We start from the raw sequence: 22672 nt of genomic DNA, 5'->3' as shown, positions 1-22672 counted from the left end.
TGCTGCTTTCCACATAAAGTAGGAAACACACAAGACATATTCTTTCATTAGCACAGAATAGATGTCAATCCCCGCTAACGACGCATTGAATCACAAAGGTGTGTGCTTTCTATGGCTGTGTGCTGGAGTTGTAGCAGAGGAAGCCTCTCTTTTGGATGGTGAATGAGAAGATGATTTCCAACCTGCACAGTCAGCTCCTCGCGGCGGATCAGCTGCTCGCCGCGCTCCAGGCTCTTGACCACGCTCAGGTCTGCAGACCGCGAGTTCGTGGCCTCCAGTTCGGACTCGGTGAAGAGTGTGTCATGGCCGTCCAGCGTATGTGGTCCCTCCCTTTTTCCATGGAGGCTCAGGATCCGCTGCTCCCCGTTATGACTTGACATGTGGGAGGAGCCAGGAGCGTCCGCATGCAGACTCTCCAAGGTGGAGCTGTGCTGTGCGCTGCAGTCTCCAAAGTCATCGCAGTCTTCTGCAGAGGGAAAAAAAGATAATGTAATTGTGTTAATTCATTATTTGCATAAAGGGATACAGTATGTATCCCTTTGAAACATACCACTGCTACGTCTCCCCCTTTTAAAGATGTGGGGAGGTCATACAGACACAACCCAGGCTATCTGTTGTTTCCCATCAAGTGTTTACCAAAACTGTAGTTATATTGGGAATCAGAGCTGATCTCAACATTCCTGACACCTGTCGGCCATGAAGAAGATGTAAATCGTTCTACTATAAAATGCATAAGTAGTCCTTGTGTTTCAGCAGGGCTCTGGTCATGGTGCGCTTTCAAAAGAGGACCAGGCTTTTCAGCGCAGCAAGATTTGATTACATTCTCAGTTGATCCAGGTTGTTTTCCTGCTTACTTGAAACCAATGTGTATTACTAACCTACAGCGGGCATGCCTCCATCAATATCCTTTGCAGCCTTGGTTAAAATGGTTTCTGGGGTCTGCTGCTTTCCACATAAAGTAGGAAACACACAAGACATATTCTTTCATTAGCACAGAATAGATGTCAATCCCCGCTAACGACGCATTGAATCACAAAGGTGTGTGCTTTCTATGGGTGTGTGCTGGAGTTGTAGCAGAGGAAGCCTCTCTTTTGGATGGTGAATGAGAAGATGATTTCCAACCTGCACAGTCAGCTCCTCGCGGCGGATCAGCTGCTCGCCGCGCTCCAGGCTCTTGACCACCCTAAGGTCTGCAGACCGCGAGTTCGGGGCCTCCAGTTCGGACTCGGTGAAGAGTGTGTCATGGCCGTCCAGCGTATGTGGTCCCTCCCCTTTTCCATGGAGGCTCAGGATCCGCTGCTCCCCGTTATGACTTGACATGTGGGAGGAGCCAGGAGCGTCCGCATGCAGACTCTCCAAGGTGGAGCTGTGCTGTGTGCTGCAGTCTCCAAAAGTCATCGCAGTCTTCTATAGAGGCAAAAAAGATAATGTAATTGTGTTAATTCATCATTTGCATAAAGGGATAGAGTATGTATCCCTTTGAGACATACCACTGCTACGTCTCCCCCTTTTAAAGATGTGGGGAGGTCATAAAGACACAACCCAGGCTATCTGTTATTTCCCATCACCTGTTTCCCAAAACTGTAGTTATATTGGAAATCAGAGCTGATCTCAACATCCCTGACACCTGTCGGCCATGAAGAGGATGGTGAATGAGAAGATGATTTCCAACCTGCACAGTCAGCTCCTCGCGGCGGACCAGCTGCTTGACCACGCCGTGGTCTGCAGGCAGCGAGTCCAGCGCCAGTGGGCCCTCCCCTTTTCCATAGAAGCTCAGGATCCTCAGCTCCTCGCTGTGACTGGACATGTGGGAGGAGCCAGGGGCATTAAGACTCTCTGAGGTTGCGTTGCACAGGGTGATGCGGTCTCCAAAGTCATCGCAGTCTTCTGCAGAGGGGAAAAAAAAAGCAGAAAGTGATTGTTTCGATACATTATTTGCAGAAAAGGAGACAGTGTGCATTTGTACACTTGAAAGAAACTATTTAAATGTATGTGTATGTAACATTGACACAGAGGGTTCAAAATATGTACAAGTGCGAGTGCAGGTACAGATTCAGAGTTTGGGAGCCCCCCTCCCTCGACTCAAAGCTCAAGCGGTTGACCAGGTTGAGGACACTGAACGAACACCAGCGCAAAATGATACGAGCACAACATGACATTCCCTGTAAGCTGATCAGCTAACATTTATACTTTTTGAATGAATTGATGTTTGAGAATGATAAACCAGCTCATGTGCCATCTGGAAACCATTCTGGGCTCTTGACTGTTTCCATCTTTGAAATGCAACTACTAAGTTTGTCTCGTGTTTCATCAGGGCTCTGGTCATGAAGCTTTTCAAAAGAGCATCAGGCTTTTTAGCGCAGGCAGAATCTAGCAGTCAGCCTAGAATCTATGGGTGCTGTAAGATGAGTTGAATTTCCAACCGCCTTGTGCTTTAGGCTTGATGACGATGATGAGGAATACATTACATCGAAGACCATTCAAAGAGCAGGAAATGGGATGAACGTCATTATTCATTGTTCATTTTGAGTCATGATTATTAATAAAACTGTTTTCAATGACTACAAATGTAAAAACTAATAGTGCCCCCTGAACACTGGGACCGTCTTGTTTTCCACCCATCACAGCCGGGACACAACTCACCATCTCCCAGTGGATTAGTCTGTGGTTTGCAGATGTTGGCTCGAGCCAGGGCAAAACGTCTTGCCGCACGCGATGCATTTGATCTCGTTTGAAGCCGCAAAGAAAACAGCTCACTCCTCATCACCTTCATCCTCCTCCTCAGCGCTTGGTTTTCTTTCAGGCTCTGAGTTATTTGTAAACGAAGAGTAGCCGAACCTTCCGAGAACAGTTGGCTAATTTCAGATACGACAGCTTTTGCAAGTACGTCCATTATGGACGAAAGCTGTTCTTCCAAAGTCGGGCCGTACGGTGACATGTTTATTAACATATTTTACTCTGTTGTGGATAAAAACCCAAAATCGAATACTGTAACAAAATACGAGAGGTCGAGAAGGACTAGGTTTGAAAGATTAAGGCTTTTTTACCACTTGCATAAGCTAACAACAAAACCTGAAATGGTTTTGTTGTTAGCGCGGTTTTGTTTTTCCGCGTGAACCGGTAAACCCAAGCCCCCAGGAACAGTCATGGACCTATACAGTGGCGAAGTCACGCCTCTTCCGGTAGAGCCCATGGGACCTATGAGATCGAAAAATATGAATGGGTTTCAATGGAGAGAAAGTAATTATCTTCTGATCCCAGTCTTTATATGCCCCGTATTACACATATGTTGTTTGTGGATTTAAATGTTAATTTTTCATGTCAAGAGTTTGATCGTTTATTGTGCAATTGTTCAGTTAAAGGCTGTAGAGAAAACAAAATGAGAAAGACTACGTGTCTCGTATGTGACGTCACGCTCCCTGCGACTGGCGTGGACAAGACCGACAATCTCCCCATCGGCATAACTGAAACTCTCAACATGCCCCGACTTAAAATATCATTTAAATCCACAAACAACATATGTGTAATCCATGGCATATAAAGACTGGGTCCAGAAAGTAATTAATTTCTCTTCATTGAAACCCATTCATATTTTTCGATCTCATAGTTCCCATGGGCTCTACCGGAAGGGGCGTGACTTCGCCACTCTATTAAAGAAGGGAACAGTGCATACTTTCGCCATCCACCAGTGCTCAGCGGCCAAGCCTGCTATTGCAGCTGTTTCAGCGGGCTGTGGACGGGTCCCTCGATTCAAGGGGCCCAGAAGTAGTTATCTCCGTCCACTCCAATACAAGTGGGGAACAGGAATGTGTCCCCGCAAAAAATGACTGGATATCAATCAAAGAATCATTATTATCTCTATACCATGTACTAATAAAATGTATTTTTTCTCTTTTCAAAATGCCACCTGAAGCGTTTTATTAGCAGTTTTATTTATTTATTTTTTGCAGAAGGAGGGGTTGGGCAGCTGATAGTAGTCGTAGTGAAACAAATGTTGTTTCGGCCCGGCATCCGACAGGGCTCAGTGCACGGCTCCATTAAAAAAGTATCTGGAGGGCTTATTTGATGGGTTTTCATGCCAAAACAAAGACCCTGGGTTCAATTTGCGCCGGAATTACACTTTAAGAAAGACCAAGGTTGAGCGTTGCATGCTTGACCTAACTATAATATACAATTGTATATTGTAGGTAACCAATTGAAAGGGAGATACCTCCCGTCCTCTCTAGTTGAAAGGTTTTGTTATAGTTTGCATTTGCATTGCAACTGTAGCCACGAAGTCTGATACTGAGGCCAATCGAATAAGAGGCCTATAAGAATCATGTACAGCCAATGTCTCATTGAATGCTCGGTAACTTTGCTGCCTGTATCTTCCCATCATCATGCCCTAAATTTAAATCAAATATTTGGTTGTCTGAAGTGTCCAAAAAATAAGTGATTCTTCATCACAAAGACATCAATTATTTACAACAATAAAAGAAAAGTTAACGAAAATTTGGAAAGTGTTTATAATCACAAAGAAAAAAAAAACCTACAACAGCCATTTCAACAAATACAGGATAGAGGTGTCAATCAAAGCATCCCGTTGCCCGTGTCAAAGCACCCCATTGCCTCTGTGCTTGAGCATGTGCCAACGCAAATTGCTAGGGTCGCAGAGGCTGGCCTTGCACCTTCAGGGCTTCTCCCCGGAGTGTCTTTATTATATACCCCTGAGAATACCCCTCAACTTTGTTTCCTTTGTATTAACCCACGATGTGAAATTGCCTATAAGAATCATGTACACCCATTGTCTCATTGAATGTATGCTCTGTAACTTTGCTGCCTATATCTTCCCATGATCATGCTCCAAATTTAAAATTAAATATTTTGTTGTCCGAAGTGTCTAAAAAATAAGTGATTCATCATCACACAGAAATCAATTATTTACAACAATAAAAGAAAGGTGAACGAAAAGTTGGAAAGCGTCTATAATCATGAAGAAAAAATAATTACAGCAGACAATTCAACGAATACAGGATAGAGATGTCAATCATAACGTCCCGTTGCCCATGACAAAGCATCCCATTGCATCTGTCCTTGAGCATGTGGCAACGCAAATTGCTAGGGTCGCTGAGGCTGGCGTTGCACCTTCAGGGCTTCGCCCTAGAGTGAGTTCACATGTGACTCTTCGGGTCAGAGCTATGTCCGAAAATCTTCATAAATTGGTCACACCTGTAGGGCTTCTCCCCGGAGTGAGTCCTCATGTGGGTCTTCAGGTTGAAGCTCCGTCCGAAGCACTTCATGCATTGGTCACACCTGTAGGGCTTCTCCCCGGAGTGAGTCCTCATGTGGATCTTCAGGTCAGAGCTCTGTCCGTAGCACTTCATGCATTGGACACACCTGTAGGGCTTGGTCTTACTGTTATTTTCGGGAAAACCCAAGGCCGGCCCTTGCCGCTGCCCCGATGCCAAGTCAGCAACTCGCGGTGGACCAGCTGCTGTCCGCGCTCCAGGCTCTTTGCCACGCTGTGTTCTGTGGACAGCGAGCTCAGAGCCTCCGGTTCTAACGCGGTAAAGAGGTTGTCATGGCCAGCCACCGCCAGTGGGCCCTCCCCTTTTCCGTGGACGCTCAGGATCCGCAGCTCCCCGTTGTGACTTGACACGTGGGAGGAGCCAGGAGCGTCCACATGCAGACTCTCCAAGGTGGAGCTGTGCTGTGCGCTGCAGTCTCCAAAGTCATCGCAGTCTTCTGCAGAGGGAAAAAAAGATAATGTAATTGTGTTAATTCATTATTTGCATAAAGGGATACAGTATGTATCCCTTTGAAACATACCACTGCTACGTCTCCCCCTTTTAAAGATGTGGGGAGGTCATACAGACACAACCCAGGCTATCTGTTGTTTCCCATCAAGTGTTTACCAAAACTGTAGTTATATTGGGAATCAGAGCTGATCTCAACATTCCTGACACCTGTCGGCCATGAAGAAGATGTAAATCGTTCTACTATAAAATGCATAAGTAGTCCTTGTGTTTCAGCAGGGCTCTGGTCATGGTGCGCTTTCAAAAGAGGACCAGGCTTTTCAGCGCAGCAACATTTGATTACATTCTCAGTTGATCCAGGTTGTTTTCCTGCTTACTTGAAACCAATGTGTATTACTAACCTACAGCGGGCATGCCTCCATCAATATCCTTTGCAGCCTTGGTTAAAATGGTTTCTGGGGTCTGCTGCTTTCCACATAAAGTAGGAAACACACAAGACATATTCTTTCATTAGCACAGAATAGATGTCAATCCCCGCTAACGACGCATTGAATCACAAAGGTGTGTGCTTTCTATGGCTGTGTGCTGGAGTTGTAGCAGAGGAAGCCTCTCTTTTGGATGGTGAATGAGAAGATGATTTCCAACCTGCACAGTCAGCTCCTCGCGGCGGATCAGCTGCTCGCCGCGCTCCAGGCTCTTGACCACGCTCAGGTCTGCAGACCGCGAGTTCGTGGCCTCCAGTTCGGACTCGGTGAAGAGTGTGTCATGGCCGTCCAGCGTATGTGGTCCCTCCCTTTTTCCATGGAGGCTCAGGATCCGCTGCTCCCCGTTATGACTTGACATGTGGGAGGAGCCAGGAGCGTCCGCATGCAGACTCTCCAAGGTGGAGCTGTGCTGTGCGCTGCAGTCTCCAAAGTCATCGCAGTCTTCTGCAGAGGGAAAAAAAGATAATGTAATTGTGTTAATTCATTATTTGCATAAAGGGATACAGTATGTATCCCTTTGAAACATACCACTGCTACGTCTCCCCCTTTTAAAGATGTGGGGAGGTCATACAGACACAACCCAGGCTATCTGTTGTTTCCCATCAAGTGTTTACCAAAACTGTAGTTATATTGGGAATCAGAGCTGATCTCAACATTCCTGACACCTGTCGGCCATGAAGAAGATGTAAATCGTTCTACTATAAAATGCATAAGTAGTCCTTGTGTTTCAGCAGGGCTCTGGTCATGGTGCGCTTTCAAAAGAGGACCAGGCTTTTCAGCGCAGCAAGATTTGATTACATTCTCAGTTGATCCAGGTTGTTTTCCTGCTTACTTGAAACCAATGTGTATTACTAACCTACAGCGGGCATGCCTCCATCAATATCCTTTGCAGCCTTGGTTAAAATGGTTTCTGGGGTCTGCTGCTTTCCACATAAAGTAGGAAACACACAAGACATATTCTTTCATTAGCACAGAATAGATGTCAATCCCCGCTAACGACGCATTGAATCACAAAGGTGTGTGCTTTCTATGGGTGTGTGCTGGAGTTGTAGCAGAGGAAGCCTCTCTTTTGGATGGTGAATGAGAAGATGATTTCCAACCTGCACAGTCAGCTCCTCGCGGCGGATCAGCTGCTCGCCGCGCTCCAGGCTCTTGACCACCCTAAGGTCTGCAGACCGCGAGTTCGGGGCCTCCAGTTCGGACTCGGTGAAGAGTGTGTCATGGCCGTCCAGCGTATGTGGTCCCTCCCCTTTTCCATGGAGGCTCAGGATCCGCTGCTCCCCGTTATGACTTGACATGTGGGAGGAGCCAGGAGCGTCCGCATGCAGACTCTCCAAGGTGGAGCTGTGCTGTGTGCTGCAGTCTCCAAAAGTCATCGCAGTCTTCTATAGAGGCAAAAAAGATAATGTAATTGTGTTAATTCATCATTTGCATAAAGGGATAGAGTATGTATCCCTTTGAGACATACCACTGCTACGTCTCCCCCTTTTAAAGATGTGGGGAGGTCATAAAGACACAACCCAGGCTATCTGTTATTTCCCATCACCTGTTTCCCAAAACTGTAGTTATATTGGAAATCAGAGCTGATCTCAACATCCCTGACACCTGTCGGCCATGAAGAGGATGGTGAATGAGAAGATGATTTCCAACCTGCACAGTCAGCTCCTCGCGGCGGACCAGCTGCTTGACCACGCCGTGGTCTGCAGGCAGCGAGTCCAGCGCCAGTGGGCCCTCCCCTTTTCCATAGAAGCTCAGGATCCTCAGCTCCTCGCTGTGACTGGACATGTGGGAGGAGCCAGGGGCATTAAGACTCTCTGAGGTTGCGTTGCACAGGGTGATGCGGTCTCCAAAGTCATCGCAGTCTTCTGCAGAGGGGAAAAAAAAAGCAGAAAGTGATTGTTTCGATACATTATTTGCAGAAAAGGAGACAGTGTGCATTTGTACACTTGAAAGAAACTATTTAAATGTATGTGTATGTAACATTGACACAGAGGGTTCAAAATATGTACAAGTGCGAGTGCAGGTACAGATTCAGAGTTTGGGAGCCCCCCTCCCTCGACTCAAAGCTCAAGCGGTTGACCAGGTTGAGGACACTGAACGAACACCAGCGCAAAATGATACGAGCACAACATGACATTCCCTGTAAGCTGATCAGCTAACATTTATACTTTTTGAATGAATTGATGTTTGAGAATGATAAACCAGCTCATGTGCCATCTGGAAACCATTCTGGGCTCTTGACTGTTTCCATCTTTGAAATGCAACTACTAAGTTTGTCTCGTGTTTCATCAGGGCTCTGGTCATGAAGCTTTTCAAAAGAGCATCAGGCTTTTTAGCGCAGGCAGAATCTAGCAGTCAGCCTAGAATCTATGGGTGCTGTAAGATGAGTTGAATTTCCAACCGCCTTGTGCTTTAGGCTTGATGACGATGATGAGGAATACATTACATCGAAGACCATTCAAAGAGCAGGAAATGGGATGAACGTCATTATTCATTGTTCATTTTGAGTCATGATTATTAATAAAACTGTTTTCAATGACTACAAATGTAAAAACTAATAGTGCCCCCTGAACACTGGGACCGTCTTGTTTTCCACCCATCACAGCCGGGACACAACTCACCATCTCCCAGTGGATTAGTCTGTGGTTTGCAGATGTTGGCTCGAGCCAGGGCAAAACGTCTTGCCGCACGCGATGCATTTGATCTCGTTTGAAGCCGCAAAGAAAACAGCTCACTCCTCATCACCTTCATCCTCCTCCTCAGCGCTTGGTTTTCTTTCAGGCTCTGAGTTATTTGTAAACGAAGAGTAGCCGAACCTTCCGAGAACAGTTGGCTAATTTCAGATACGACAGCTTTTGCAAGTACGTCCATTATGGACGAAAGCTGTTCTTCCAAAGTCGGGCCGTACGGTGACATGTTTATTAACATATTTTACTCTGTTGTGGATAAAAACCCAAAATCGAATACTGTAACAAAATACGAGAGGTCGAGAAGGACTAGGTTTGAAAGATTAAGGCTTTTTTACCACTTGCATAAGCTAACAACAAAACCTGAAATGGTTTTGTTGTTAGCGCGGTTTTGTTTTTCCGCGTGAACCGGTAAACCCAAGCCCCCAGGAACAGTCATGGACCTATACAGTGGCGAAGTCACGCCTCTTCCGGTAGAGCCCATGGGACCTATGAGATCGAAAAATATGAATGGGTTTCAATGGAGAGAAAGTAATTATCTTCTGATCCCAGTCTTTATATGCCCCGTATTACACATATGTTGTTTGTGGATTTAAATGTTAATTTTTCATGTCAAGAGTTTGATCGTTTATTGTGCAATTGTTCAGTTAAAGGCTGTAGAGAAAACAAAATGAGAAAGACTACGTGTCTCGTATGTGACGTCACGCTCCCTGCGACTGGCGTGGACAAGACCGACAATCTCCCCATCGGCATAACTGAAACTCTCAACATGCCCCGACTTAAAATATCATTTAAATCCACAAACAACATATGTGTAATCCATGGCATATAAAGACTGGGTCCAGAAAGTAATTAATTTCTCTTCATTGAAACCCATTCATATTTTTCGATCTCATAGTTCCCATGGGCTCTACCGGAAGGGGCGTGACTTCGCCACTCTATTAAAGAAGGGAACAGTGCATACTTTCGCCATCCACCAGTGCTCAGCGGCCAAGCCTGCTATTGCAGCTGTTTAAGCGGGCTGTGGACGGGTCCCTCGATTCAAGGGGCCCAGAAGTAGTTATCTCCGTCCACTCCAATACAAGTGGGGAACAGGAATGTGTCCCCGCAAAAAATGACTGGATATCAATCAAAGAATCATTATTATCTCTATACCATGTACTAATAAAATGTATTTTTTCTCTTTTCAAAATGCCACCTGAAGCGTTTTATTAGCAGTTTTATTTATTTATTTTTTGCAGAAGGAGGGGTTGGGCAGCTGATAGTAGTCGTAGTGAAACAAATGTTGTTTCGGCCCGGCATCCGACAGGGCTCAGTGCACGGCTCCATTAAAAAGGTATCTGGAGGGCTTATTTGATGGGTTTTCATGCCAAAACAAAGACCCTGGGTTCAATTTGCGCCGGAATTACACTTTAAGAAAGACCAAGGTTGAGCGTTGCATGCTTGACCTAACTATAATATACAATTGTATATTGTAGGTAGCCAATTGAAAGGGAGATACCTCCCGTCCTCTCTAGTTGAAAGGTTTTGTTATAGTTTGCATTTGCATTGCAACTGTAGCCACGAAGTCTGATACTGAGGCCAATCGAATAAGAGGCCTATAAGAATCATGTACAGCCAATGTCTCATTGAATGCTCGGTAACTTTGCTGCCTGTATCTTCCCATCATCATGCCCTAAATTTAAATCAAATATTTGGTTGTCTGAAGTGTCCAAAAAATAAGTGATTCTTCATCACAAAGACATCAATTATTTACAACAATAAAAGAAAAGTTAACGAAAATTTGGAAAGTGTTTATAATCACAAAGAAAAAAAAAACCTACAACAGCCATTTCAACAAATACAGGATAGAGGTGTCAATCAAAGCATCCCGTTGCCCGTGTCAAAGCACCCCATTGCCTCTGTGCTTGAGCATGTGCCAACGCAAATTGCTAGGGTCGCAGAGGCTGGCCTTGCACCTTCAGGGCTTCTCCCCGGAGTGTCTTTATTATATACCCCTGAGAATACCCCTCAACTTTGTTTCCTTTGTATTAACCCACGATGTGAAATTGCCTATAAGAATCATGTACACCCATTGTCTCATTGAATGTATGCTCTGTAACTTTGCTGCCTATATCTTCCCATGATCATGCTCCAAATTTAAAATTAAATATTTTGTTGTCCGAAGTGTCTAAAAAATAAGTGATTCATCATCACACAGAAATCAATTATTTACAACAATAAAAGAAAGGTGAACGAAAAGTTGGAAAGCGTCTATAATCATGAAGAAAAAATAATTACAGCAGACAATTCAACGAATACAGGATAGAGATGTCAATCATAACGTCCCGTTGCCCATGACAAAGCATCCCATTGCATCTGTCCTTGAGCATGTGGCAACGCAAATTGCTAGGGTCGCTGAGGCTGGCGTTGCACCTTCAGGGCTTCGCCCTAGAGTGAGTTCACATGTGACTCTTCGGGTCAGAGCTATGTCCGAAAATCTTCATAAATTGGTCACACCTGTAGGGCTTCTCCCCGGAGTGAGTCCTCATGTGGGTCTTCAGGTTGAAGCTCCGTCCGAAGCACTTCATGCATTGGTCACACCTGTAGGGCTTCTCCCCGGAGTGAGTCCTCATGTGGATCTTCAGGTCAGAGCTCTGTCCGTAGCACTTCATGCATTGGACACACCTGTAGGGCTTGGTCTTACTGTTATTTTCGGGAAAACCCAAGGCCGGCCCTTGCCGCTGCCCCGATGCCAAGTCAGCAACTCGCGGTGGACCAGCTGCTGTCCGCGCTCCAGGCTCTTTGCCACGCTGTGTTCTGTGGACAGCGAGCTCAGAGCCTCCGGTTCTAACGCGGTAAAGAGGTTGTCATGGCTAGCCACCGCCAGTGGGCCCTCCCCTTTTCCGTGGACGCTCAGGATCCGCAGCTCCCCGTTGTGACTTGACACGTGGGAGGAGCCAGGAGCGTCCACATGCAGACTCTCCAAGGTGGAGCTGTGCTGTGCGCTGCAGTCTCCAAAGTCATCGCAGTCTTCTGCAGAGGGAAAAAAAGATAATGTAATTGTGTTAATTCATTATTTGCATAAAGGGATACAGTATGTATCCCTTTGAAACATACCACTGCTACGTCTCCCCCTTTTAAAGATGTGGGGAGGTCATACAGACACAACCCAGGCTATCTGTTGTTTCCCATCAAGTGTTTACCAAAACTGTAGTTATATTGGGAATCAGAGCTGATCTCAACATTCCTGACACCTGTCGGCCATGAAGAAGATGTAAATCGTTCTACTATAAAATGCATAAGTAGTCCTTGTGTTTCAGCAGGGCTCTGGTCATGGTGCGCTTTCAAAAGAGGACCAGGCTTTTCAGCGCAGCAAGATTTGATTACATTCTCAGTTGATCCAGGTTGTTTTCCTGCTTACTTGAAACCAATGTGTATTACTAACCTACAGCGGGCATGCCTCCATCAATATCCTTTGCAGCCTTGGTTAAAATGGTTTCTGGGGTCTGCTGCTTTCCACATAAAGTAGGAAACACACAAGACATATTCTTTCATTAGCACAGAATAGATGTCAATCCCCGCTAACGACGCATTGAATCACAAAGGTGTGTGCTTTCTATGGGTGTGTGCTGGAGTTGTAGCAGAGGAAGCCTCTCTTTTGGATGGTGAATGAGAAGATGATTTCCAACCTGCACAGTCAGCTCCTCGCGGCGGATCAGCTGCTCGCCGCGCTCCAGGCTCTTGACCACCCTAAGGTCTGCAGACCGCGAGTTCGGGGCCTCCAGTTCGGACTCGGTGAAGAGTGTGTCATGGCCGTCCAGCGTATGTGGTCCCTCCCCTTTTCCATGGAGGCTCAGGATCCGCTGCTCCCCGTTATGACTTGACATGTGGGAGGAGCCAGGAGCGTCCGCATGCAGACTCTCCAAGGTGGAGCTGTGCTGTGTGCTGCAGTCTCCAAAAGTCATCGCAGTCTTCTATAGAGGCAAAAAAGATAATGTAATTGTGTTAATTCATCATTTGCATAAAGGGATAGAGTATGTATCCCTTTGAGACATACCACTGCTACGTCTCCCCCTTTTAAAGATGTGGGGAGGTCATAAAGACACAACCCAGGCTATCTGTTATTTCCCATCACCTGTTTCCCAAAACTGTAGTTATATTGGAAATCAGAGCTGATCTCAACATCCCTGACACCTGTCGGCCATGAAGAGGATGGTGAATGAGAAGATGATTTCCAACCTGCACAGTCAGCTCCTCGCGGCGGACCAGCTGCTTGACCACGCCGTGGTCTGCAGGCAGCGAGTCCAGCGCCAGTGGGCCCTCCCCTTTTCCATAGAAGCTCAGGATCCTCAGCTCCTCGCTGTGACTGGACATGTGGGAGGAGCCAGGGGCATTAAGACTCTCTGAGGTTGCGTTGCACAGGGTGATGCGGTCTCCAAAGTCATCGCAGTCTTCTGCAGAGGGGAAAAAAAAAGCAGAAAGTGATTGTTTCGATACATTATTTGCAGAAAAGGAGACAGTGTGCATTTGTACACTTGAAAGAAACTATTTAAATGTATGTGTATGTAACATTGACACAGAGGGTTCAAAATATGTACAAGTGCGAGTGCAGGTACAGATTCAGAGTTTGGGAGCCCCCCTCCCTCGACTCAAAGCTCAAGCGGTTGACCAGGTTGAGGACACTGAACGAACACCAGCGCAAAATGATACGAGCACAACATGACATTCCCTGTAAGCTGATCAGCTAACATTTATACTTTTTGAATGAATTGATGTTTGAGAATGATAAACCAGCTCATGTGCCATCTGGAAACCATTCTGGGCTCTTGACTGTTTCCATCTTTGAAATGCAACTACTAAGTTTGACTCGTGTTTCATCAGGGCTCTGGTCATGAAGGTTTTCAAAAGAGCATCAGGCTTTTTAGCGCAGGCAGAATCTAGCAGTCAGCCTAGAATCTATGGGTGCTGTAAGATGAGTGGAATTTCCAACCGCCTTGTGCTTTAGGCTTGATGACGATGATGAGGAATACATTACATCGAAGACCATTCAAAGAGCAGGAAATGGGATGAACGTCATTATTCATTGTTCATTTTGAGTCATGATTATTAATAAAACTGTTTTCAATGACTACAAATGTAAAAACTAATAGTGCCCCCTGAACACTGGGACCGTCTTGTTTTCCACCCATCACAGCCGGGACACAACTCACCATCTCCCAGTGGATTAGTCTGTGGTTTGCAGATGTTGGCTCGAGCCAGGGCAAAACGTCTTGCCGCACGCGATGCATTTGATCTCGTTTGAAGCCGCAAAGAAAACAGCTCACTCCTCATCACCTTCATCCTCCTCCTCAGCGCTTGGTTTTCTTTCAGGCTCTGAGTTATTTGTAAACGAAGAGTAGCCGAACCTTCCGAGAACAGTTGGCTAATTTCAGATACGACAGCTTTTGCAAGTACGTCCATTATGGACGAAAGCTGTTCTTCCAAAGTCGGGCCGTACGGTGACATGTTTATTAACATATTTTACTCTGTTGTGGATAAAAACCCAAAATCGAATACTGTAACAAAATACGAGAGGTCGAGAAGGACTAGGTTTGAAAGATTAAGGCTTTTTTACCACTTGCATAAGCTAACAACAAAACCTGAAATGGTTTTGTTGTTAGCGCGGTTTTGTTTTTCCGCGTGAACCGGTAAACCCAAGCCCCCAGGAACAGTCATGGACCTATACAGTGGCGAAGTCACGCCTCTTCCGGTAGAGCCCATGGGACCTATGAGATCGAAAAATATGAATGGGTTTCAATGGAGAGAAAGTAATTATCTTCTGATCCCAGTCTTTATATGCCCCGTATTACACATATGTTGTTTGTGGATTTAAATGTTAATTTTTCATGTCAAGAGTTTGATCGTTTATTGTGCAATTGTTCAGTTAAAGGCTGTAGAGAAAACAAAATGAGAAAGACTACGTGTCTCGTATGTGACGTCACGCTCCCTGCGACTGGCGTGGACAAGACCGACAATCTCCCCATCGGCATAACTGAAACTCTCAACATGCCCCGACTTAAAATATCATTTAAATCCACAAACAACATATGTGTTATCCATGGCATATAAAGACTGGGTCCAGAAAGTAATTAATTTCTCTTCATTGAAACCCATTCATATTTTTCGATCTCATAGTTCCCATGGGCTCTACCGGAAGGGGCGTGACTTCGCCACTCTATTAAAGAAGGGAACAGTGCATACTTTCGCCATCCACCAGTGCTCAGCGGCCAAGCCTGCTATTGCAGCTGTTTCAGCGGGCTGTGGACGGGTCCCTCGATTCAAGGGGCCCAGAAGTAGTTATCTCCGTCCACTCCAATACAAGTGGGGAACAGGAATGTGTCCCCGCAAAAAATGACTGGATATCAATCAAAGAATCATTATTATCTCTATACCATGTACTAATAAAATGTATTTTTTCTCTTTTCAAAATGCCACCTGAAGCGTTTTATTAGCAGTTTTATTTATTTATTTTTTGCAGAAGGAGGGGTTGGGCAGCTGATAGTAGTCGTAGTGAAACAAATGTTGTTTCGGCCCGGCATCCGACAGGGCTCAGTGCACGGCTCCATTAAAAAGGTATCTGGAGGGCTTATTTGATGGGTTTTCATGCCAAAACAAAGACCCTGGGTTCAATTTGCGCCGGAATTACACTTTAAGAAAGACCAAGGTTGAGCGTTGCATGCTTGACCTAACTATAATATACAATTGTATATTGTAGGTAGCCAATTGAAAGGGAGATACCTCCCGTCCTCTCTAGTTGAAAGGTTTTGTTATAGTTTGCATTTGCATTGCAACTGTAGCCACGAAGTCTGATACTGAGGCCAATCGAATAAGAGGCCTATAAGAATCATGTACAGCCAATGTCTCATTGAATGCTCGGTAACTTTGCTGCCTGTATCTTCCCATCATCATGCCCTAAATTTAAATCAAATATTTGGTTGTCTGAAGTGTCCAAAAAATAAGTGATTCTTCATCACAAAGACATCAATTATTTACAACAATAAAAGAAAAGTTAACGAAAATTTGGAAAGTGTTTATAATCACAAAGAAAAAAAAAACCTACAACAGCCATTTCAACAAATACAGGATAGAGGTGTCAATCAAAGCATCCCGTTGCCCGTGTCAAAGCACCCCATTGCCTCTGTGCTTGAGCATGTGCCAACGCAAATTGCTAGGGTCGCAGAGGCTGGCCTTGCACCTTCAGGGCTTCTCCCCGGAGTGAATCCTCATGTGTCTTTTCAGGCCGGAGCTCTGACTGAAGCGCTTCACACATTGGTCACACCTATAAGGCTTCTCCCCGGAGTGTATCCTCATGTGTCTCTTCAGGCCGGAGCTCTGACTGAAGCGCTTCACACATTGGTCACACCTATAAGGCTTCTCCCCGGAGTGTATCCTCATGTGGTTCTTCAGGTGAGAGCTCTGTCCGAAGCGCTTCACACATTGGTCACACCTATAAGGCTTCTCCCCGGAGTGAGTCCTCATGTGGACCTTTAGGTCAGTGCTATGACTGAAGCGCTTCACGCAATGGTCACACCTGTAAGGCTTCTCCCCGGAGTGAGTCCTCATGTGGATCTTCAGGTCAGTGCTATGACTAAAGCGCTTGACACATTGGTCACACATGTAGGGCTTCTCCCCGGAGTGAGTCCTTATGTGGACCTTCAGGTCGGAGCTATGACTGAAGGGCTTCATGCATTGGTTACACTTGTAGGGCTTCTCCCCGGAGTGAGTCCTCAAGTGGATCTTCAGGTTGTAGCTCTTACTGAAGCGCTTCACGCATTGGTCACACCTGTAGGGCTTCTCCCCGGAGTGAGTCCTCATGTGGCTCTTCAGGCTGGAGCTATGACTGAAGCGCATCACGCATTGGTTACACCTGTAGGGCTTCTCCCCGGAGTGAGTCCTCATGTGGACCTTCAGGTCGAAGCTATGACTGAAGCGCATCACGCATTGTTTACAGCTGTAGGGCTTCTCCCTGGAGTGAGTCCTCATGTGGATCTTCAGGTCGGAGCTATGACTGTAGCGCTTCAAGCATTGGTTACACTTGTAGGGCTTCTCCCCGGAGTGAGTCCTCATGTGGATCTTCAGGATGCCTTTCAGTTGGAAGCGCTTTGTGCATTTGTTGCACCCATACGGCTTCTCGCCGCTGTGGGTACGCTTGTGAATGGTCACATTGGCTTTTTCGGGAAAACCCTCAACAGACAACACACGAGGCCGGTCCTTTCCGCCTCCCCGATGCCAAGTCAGCAACTCACGGTGGACCAGCTGCTTGCCGCCCTCCAGGCTCTTTGCCACGCTGGGTTCCGCGGACAGCGAGCTCAGAGCCTCCGGTTTGAACGTAGTGAAGAGGTTGTCATGGCCATCCACCACCAGTGGGCCCTCCCCTTTTCCGTAGACGCTCAGGATCCGCAGCTCCCTGTTGTGACTTGACACGTGGGAGGAGCCAGGAGCGTCCACATGCAGATTATCCAAGGTGGTGCCATGTTGAGTGCTGCAGTCTCCAAAGTCATCGCAGTCTTCTGCAAAGGAAAAAAAAGATAATGTAATTGTGTTAATTCATTTTTTGCATAAAGGGATAAAGTATGTATCCCTTTGAGACATACCACTGCTACTTCTCCCCCTTTTAAAGATGTGGGGAGGTCATAAAGACACAACCCATCTGTTATTCCTATCACCTGTTTTACCAATACTGTAGTTATATTGGGAATCAGAGCTGATTTCAGCATTCCTGACACCTGTCTGCCATGAAGAAGATGAAAATCATTTTACTATAAACTGTATAAATAGTCCTTGTGTTTTAGCAGGGCTTTGGTCATGATGCGCTTTCAAAAGAGGACCAGGCTTTCTAGCGAGGTAGATTTGAGTACATTCTCAGTTGATCCAGGTTGTTTTCTTGCTATCTTGCAATTTATGGGTATTACTAACCTACAGCGGGCATGCCTCCATCAATATCCTCTTCAACCTTGATTAAAATGGTGTCTGGGGTCTGCTGCTTTCCACATAAAGAAGGAAACACACACAAGACATATTCTTTCATTAGCACAGAATAGTTGTCAATCCCCGCTAACGACGCATTGAATCATAAAGGTGTGTGCTTTCTTTGGGTGTGTGCTGGAGTTGTAGCAGAGGAAGCCTCCCTTTTGGATGGTGAATGAGAAGATGATTTCCAACCTGCACAGTCAGCTCCTCGCGGCGGACCAGCTGCTCGCCGCACTCCAGGCTCTTGACCACGCTGAGGTCTGCAGACCGCGAGTTCGGGGCCTCCAGTTTGGACGCGGTGAAGAGTGTGTCATGGCCGTCCAGCGCCAGTGGGCCCTCCCCTTTTCCATAGACCCTCAGGATCCGCAGCTCCCCGTTGTGACTTGACACGTGGGAGGAGCCAGGAGCGTCCACATGCAGACTATCCAAGGTGGCGCTGTGCTGTGCGCTGAAGTCTCCAAAGTCATCGCAGTGTTCTGCAAAGGGAAAAAAAGATAGTGTAATTGTGTTAATTCATTATTTGCATAAAAGGATACAGTATGTATCCCTTTGAGACATAGCACTGCTACGTCTCCCGCTTTTAAAGATGTGGGGATGTCATAAAGACACAACCCAGGCTATCTGTTGTTATTTTCACCTGTTTTACCAATACTGTAGTTATATTGGGAATCAGAGCTGATCTGAGCATTCCTGACACCTGCATGTCATGAGGAAGATGTTAATCATTCTACTATAAACTGTATAAGTAGTCCTTGTGTTTTAGCAGGGCTCTGGTCATGATGCGCTTTTAAAAGAGGACCAGGCTTTTTAGCGCAGGTAGAATCGAGAACATTCCCAGTTGATCCAGGTCGTTTTCCTGCTTTCTTGCATGCAATGTGTATTACTAACCTACAGCGGGCATGCCTCCATCAATATCCTTTTCAGCCTTGATTAAAATGGTGTCTGGGGTCTGCTGCTTTCCACATAAGGAAGGAAATACACACAAGACATATTCTTTCATTTGGAAAGAATAGTTGTCAATCCCCGCTAATGACACATTGAATCACAAAGGTGTGTGCTTTCTATGGGTGTGTGCTGGAGTTGTAGCAGAGGAAGCCTCTCTTTTGGATGGTGAATGAGAAGATGATTTCCAACCTGCACAGTCAGCTCCTCGCGTCGGACCAGCTGCTCGTCACGCTCCAGGCTCTTGACCACTCTGTGGTCTGCAGACAGCGAGTCCTGGGCCTCCAGTTTGGACGCGGTGAAGAGTGTGTCATGGCCGTCAAGCGCCAGTGGGCCCTCCCCTTTTCCATAGACGCTCAGGATCCGCAGCTCCCCGTTATGACTTGACACGTGGGAGGAGCCAGGAGCGTCCACATGCAGAATATCCAAGGTGGCGCCGTATTGTGTGCTGCAGTCTCCAAAGTCATCGCAGTCTTCTGCAAAGGGAAATAAAGATAGTGTAATTGTGTTAATTCATTATTTGCATAAAGGGATAAAGTATGTATCCCTTTGAAACATAGCACTGCTATTTCTCCCCCTTTTAAAGATGTGGGGAGGTCATAAAGACACAACCTAGGCTATCTGTTGTTACTATCACCTGTTTTACCAATACTGTAGTTATATTGGGAATCAGAGCTGCTTTCAGCATTCCTGACATCTGTCTGCCATGAAGAAGATGTAAATCGTTCTACTATAAACTGTATAAGTAGTCCTTGTGTTTCAGCAGGGCTCTGGTCATGATGCGCTTTCAAATGAGGACCAGGCTTTTCAGCGCAGGTAGATTCGAGTACATTCTCAGTTGATCCAGGTCGTTTTCCTGCTTTCTTGCATGCAATGTGTATTACTAACCTACAGCGGGCATGCCTCCATCAATATCCTCTTCATTCTTGATTAAAATGGTGTCTGGGGTCTGCTGCTTTCCACATGAAGAAGGAAACACACACAAGACATATTCTTTCATTAGCACAGAATAGTTTTCAATCCCCGCTAACAACACATTGAATCATAAAGGTGTGTGCTTTCTATGGGTGTGTGCTGGAGTTGTATCAGAGGAAGTTTCTCTTTTGGATGGTGAATGAGAAGATGATTACCAACCTGCACAGTCAGCTCCTCGCGGCGGGCCAGTTGCTCGCCGCACTCCAGGCTCTTGACCACTCTGTGGTCTGCAGACAGCGAGTTCAGGGCCTCCAGTTTAGACGCGGTGCAGAGTGTGACATGGCCGTCAAGCGCCAGTGGGCCCTCCCCTTTTCCATAGAAGTTCAGGATCCTCAGCTCCTCGCTGTGACTGGACATGTGGGAGGAACCAGGGGCGTAAAGACTCTCTGAGGTCGCGTTGCGCTGTGTGCTGCGGTCTCCAAAGTCATCGCAGTCTTCTGCAGAGAGGGAAAAAAAAGACAAAGTGATGTTTCAATACATTATTTGCAGAAAAAGGAGACGTGTGCATTTATACATGTGAAATAAACACAATACATGTTAAAATTAAAATGTATGTAATTGACACAGAGGGTTCAAAATGTGAACTAGTGCAGACACAGATTCAGAGTTTTGGAGGCCCCCCTCCCTCGGGTAAAAGCTCAAGCGGTTCACCAGGTTGAGGACACTGAACGAACACCAGCGCAAAATGATATGAGCACAACATAACATGCAAGACAAGCGCAATTATTCTATTTTGGCAATAACAAGCGACAACGTTGTCATTCCCTGTAAGCTGATCAGCTAACATTCATACGTTTTGAATGAATTGATGTTTGAGAATGATAAACCAGCTCATGTGGCATCTGTCTGGAAACCATTCTGGGCTCTTGACTGTTTTCATCTTTGAAATGCAACTACCAAGTTTGACTCGTGCTTTATCAAGGCCCTGGTCATGATGCTATTCAAAAGAGCATCAGGCTTTTAAGCGCAGGCAGAATCTAGCAGTCAGCCTAGAATCTATGGGTGCTGTATTGGATGAGTGGAATTTCCAACCGCCTTGTGTTTTTGGCCTGATGACGATGATGAGAAAGACATCACATCCAATACCATTCAAAGGGCACGAAATGGGGTTAACGTTCATTTTGAATCATGATTATTATTAAAAAAAAAAAAAAATTACTTAAAATGTAACAACTAATAGTGCCCCCTGAACACATCCGTATTGTTTTCCACATTTCACATCCGGGACACAACTCACTATTTCCCAGTGGTTTAGTCTGTGGTTTGCAGATGTTGGCTCGAGCCAGGGTAAAACGACTTGCCGCACACGATGCATTTGATCTCGTTTGAAGCCGCAAAGAAAACAGCTCACTCCTCATCACCTTCATCCTCAGCGCTTGGTTTTCTTTCAGGCTCCGAGTTATTTGTAAGCGAAGGGTTGCCGAGCCTTCCGAGAACAGTTGGCTAATTTCAGATACGGCAGCTTTTGCAAAAGCTGTTCTTTCAAAGTTTGGGCCGCAAGGTGACATGTTTATTAACATATTTTACTCTGTTGTGGATAAAAACCCACAATCGAATACTGTAACAAAATACGAGAGGTCGAGAAGGACTAGGTTTTAAAGATTAAGACTTATTACCACTTGCATAAGGTAACAACAAAACCTGAAATGGTTTGCAAAGAATTCCTTAACACCATCGGGTATCGACTTAATATTTCAAGTAACTCCGTTTACATTTAAATAATATTTTGCTATTTTCGCCGATATCATAAAGTGCTGTCACGTTTTTCCCGTGCCACGAAGGGCAGGAGCAGGCTGTTGTTTTCTACATTATCCTCTTTGGCAAACCGTCTTAAAACCAACATTTACATGGAATTGCATGCCCAACACTATCATGCAATGCATAAATTGGTGACCGGATTAAATCAGAAATGTATTCAAGTGTTTAAGAGCATTTAAAATCGACATTAAACGGCCAACGTGGTATTAATGCAAAGAAAATACATCTGAACTCATTCACTACGGGCGCAGCCATCTTTGTTTTATGGCGTCATCCGCTAAACCCATGTGCTGTGTTCCAATATCCATACTTCCATGAGTACACTTAAACGTAGTACACTATCCACACTCACTAAGTGCGCTAATGTTCAGAAGTTAGTGTTGTTCCAAATCGAATACTCCGTGGTGCACTAACCGGAAATTACGATCACGACTGCCGCCGCGGCTCTTCCCCGCAATAAACATCCCGCTTTGAACGAGAAGGGTCTGTCTGCGTGACGTACGGAGGCGTAACTTGTAGTAGGCGTAACTTGTAGTAGGAGGCGTAACTTGTAGTAGGAGAAGGCGTGTCTTGTACTTTTCTCAATCGCGGTCCACGCGAGCTCTTCCTTGATGTCTTTTAAATGCGCATGCGCGTTTCATTCATTTCCATGTTATTCCCAAGTATTAACGAACTCCTTTTGTTTTCTAATCTATGAATAATAATCTAATGTACAAATTATTGTTGCCTATACTTGGGTAATATATAAAAGAAGAATCGGTTAACTCCTTTCACTGAACGGGGCGATCCACTTTATTTCTAGCGCTCCCAACACAGAGTCAAAACAGCGACCCACATGCAGACACTTCCGTTCTCCTCCTTCAGAATAAGAGTCCCTAACAGGAACTGGGTTACATATGCATTCATCAGTGCTTTTAGACATTTTTCCAATGGCTTTGTTTGCGCGAAAGAAGGGGCTGCGTTCAATGAAATCAAAACCAAAACGGATTGAGCCTTCTTTTTATGTCCATGATTGAGCCACGTTTATAAACAACCCTTCCGGGTTTTGTCCGTTGGCTTGCGTCGATACGTCATCTGTAAGCGCAGGACCCCGAGTCGA

The 22672-nt window shown here is 45.7% G+C and overlaps 2 protein-coding genes across 2 annotated transcripts; both read right to left on the bottom strand.

The window, feature by feature from the left end:
* Positions 1–4964: 4964 nt before the first annotated feature.
* LOC307076979 (uncharacterized protein) lies at positions 4965–6198 on the bottom strand. The gene is made up of 2 exons (XM_079738212.1): positions 6137–6198; positions 4965–5724 (listed from the first exon to the last, which is right to left on the bottom strand). The coding sequence occupies exons 1-2, from the start codon at positions 6147–6149 to the stop codon at positions 5360–5362; spliced, it is 378 nt and encodes a 125-aa protein (XP_079594338.1). The 5' UTR covers positions 6150–6198; the 3' UTR covers positions 4965–5359.
* A 9275-nt stretch (positions 6199–15473) lies between these two features.
* On the bottom strand, positions 15474–22043 carry LOC307077258 (uncharacterized protein). The gene is made up of 8 exons (XM_079738607.1): positions 21988–22043; positions 19975–20252; positions 19729–19792; positions 19033–19316; positions 18787–18850; positions 18091–18374; positions 17845–17908; positions 15474–17438 (listed from the first exon to the last, which is right to left on the bottom strand). The coding sequence occupies exons 2-8, from the start codon at positions 20170–20172 to the stop codon at positions 16126–16128; spliced, it is 2271 nt and encodes a 756-aa protein (XP_079594733.1). The 5' UTR covers positions 20173–20252; positions 21988–22043; the 3' UTR covers positions 15474–16125.
* Positions 22044–22672: the final 629 nt, after the last annotated feature.

Source organism: Pollachius pollachius (genome assembly GCF_949987615.1).
Source record: "Pollachius pollachius genome assembly, chromosome: 6".
Classification (NCBI taxonomy): Eukaryota; Metazoa; Chordata; class Actinopteri; order Gadiformes; family Gadidae; genus Pollachius; species Pollachius pollachius.
The sequence above is the reverse complement of the archived record's forward strand: the minus strand, read 5'-3'. Positions and strand labels throughout refer to the sequence as shown.

Coding starts and splice junctions, on each gene's coding strand:
- LOC307077258 (XM_079738607.1), bottom strand. CDS start 20,172: ATGTCCAGTCACAGCGAGGAGCTGAGGATCCTGAACTTCTATGGAAAA. Junction 19,317..19,728: donor TGGAGGCATGCCCGCTGTAG/GTTAGTAATACA, acceptor TTCCCTTTGCAG/AAGACTGCGATGACTTTGGA. Junction 17,439..17,844: donor TGGAGGCATGCCCGCTGTAG/GTTAGTAATACC, acceptor TTTCCTTTGCAG/AAGACTGCGATGACTTTGGA.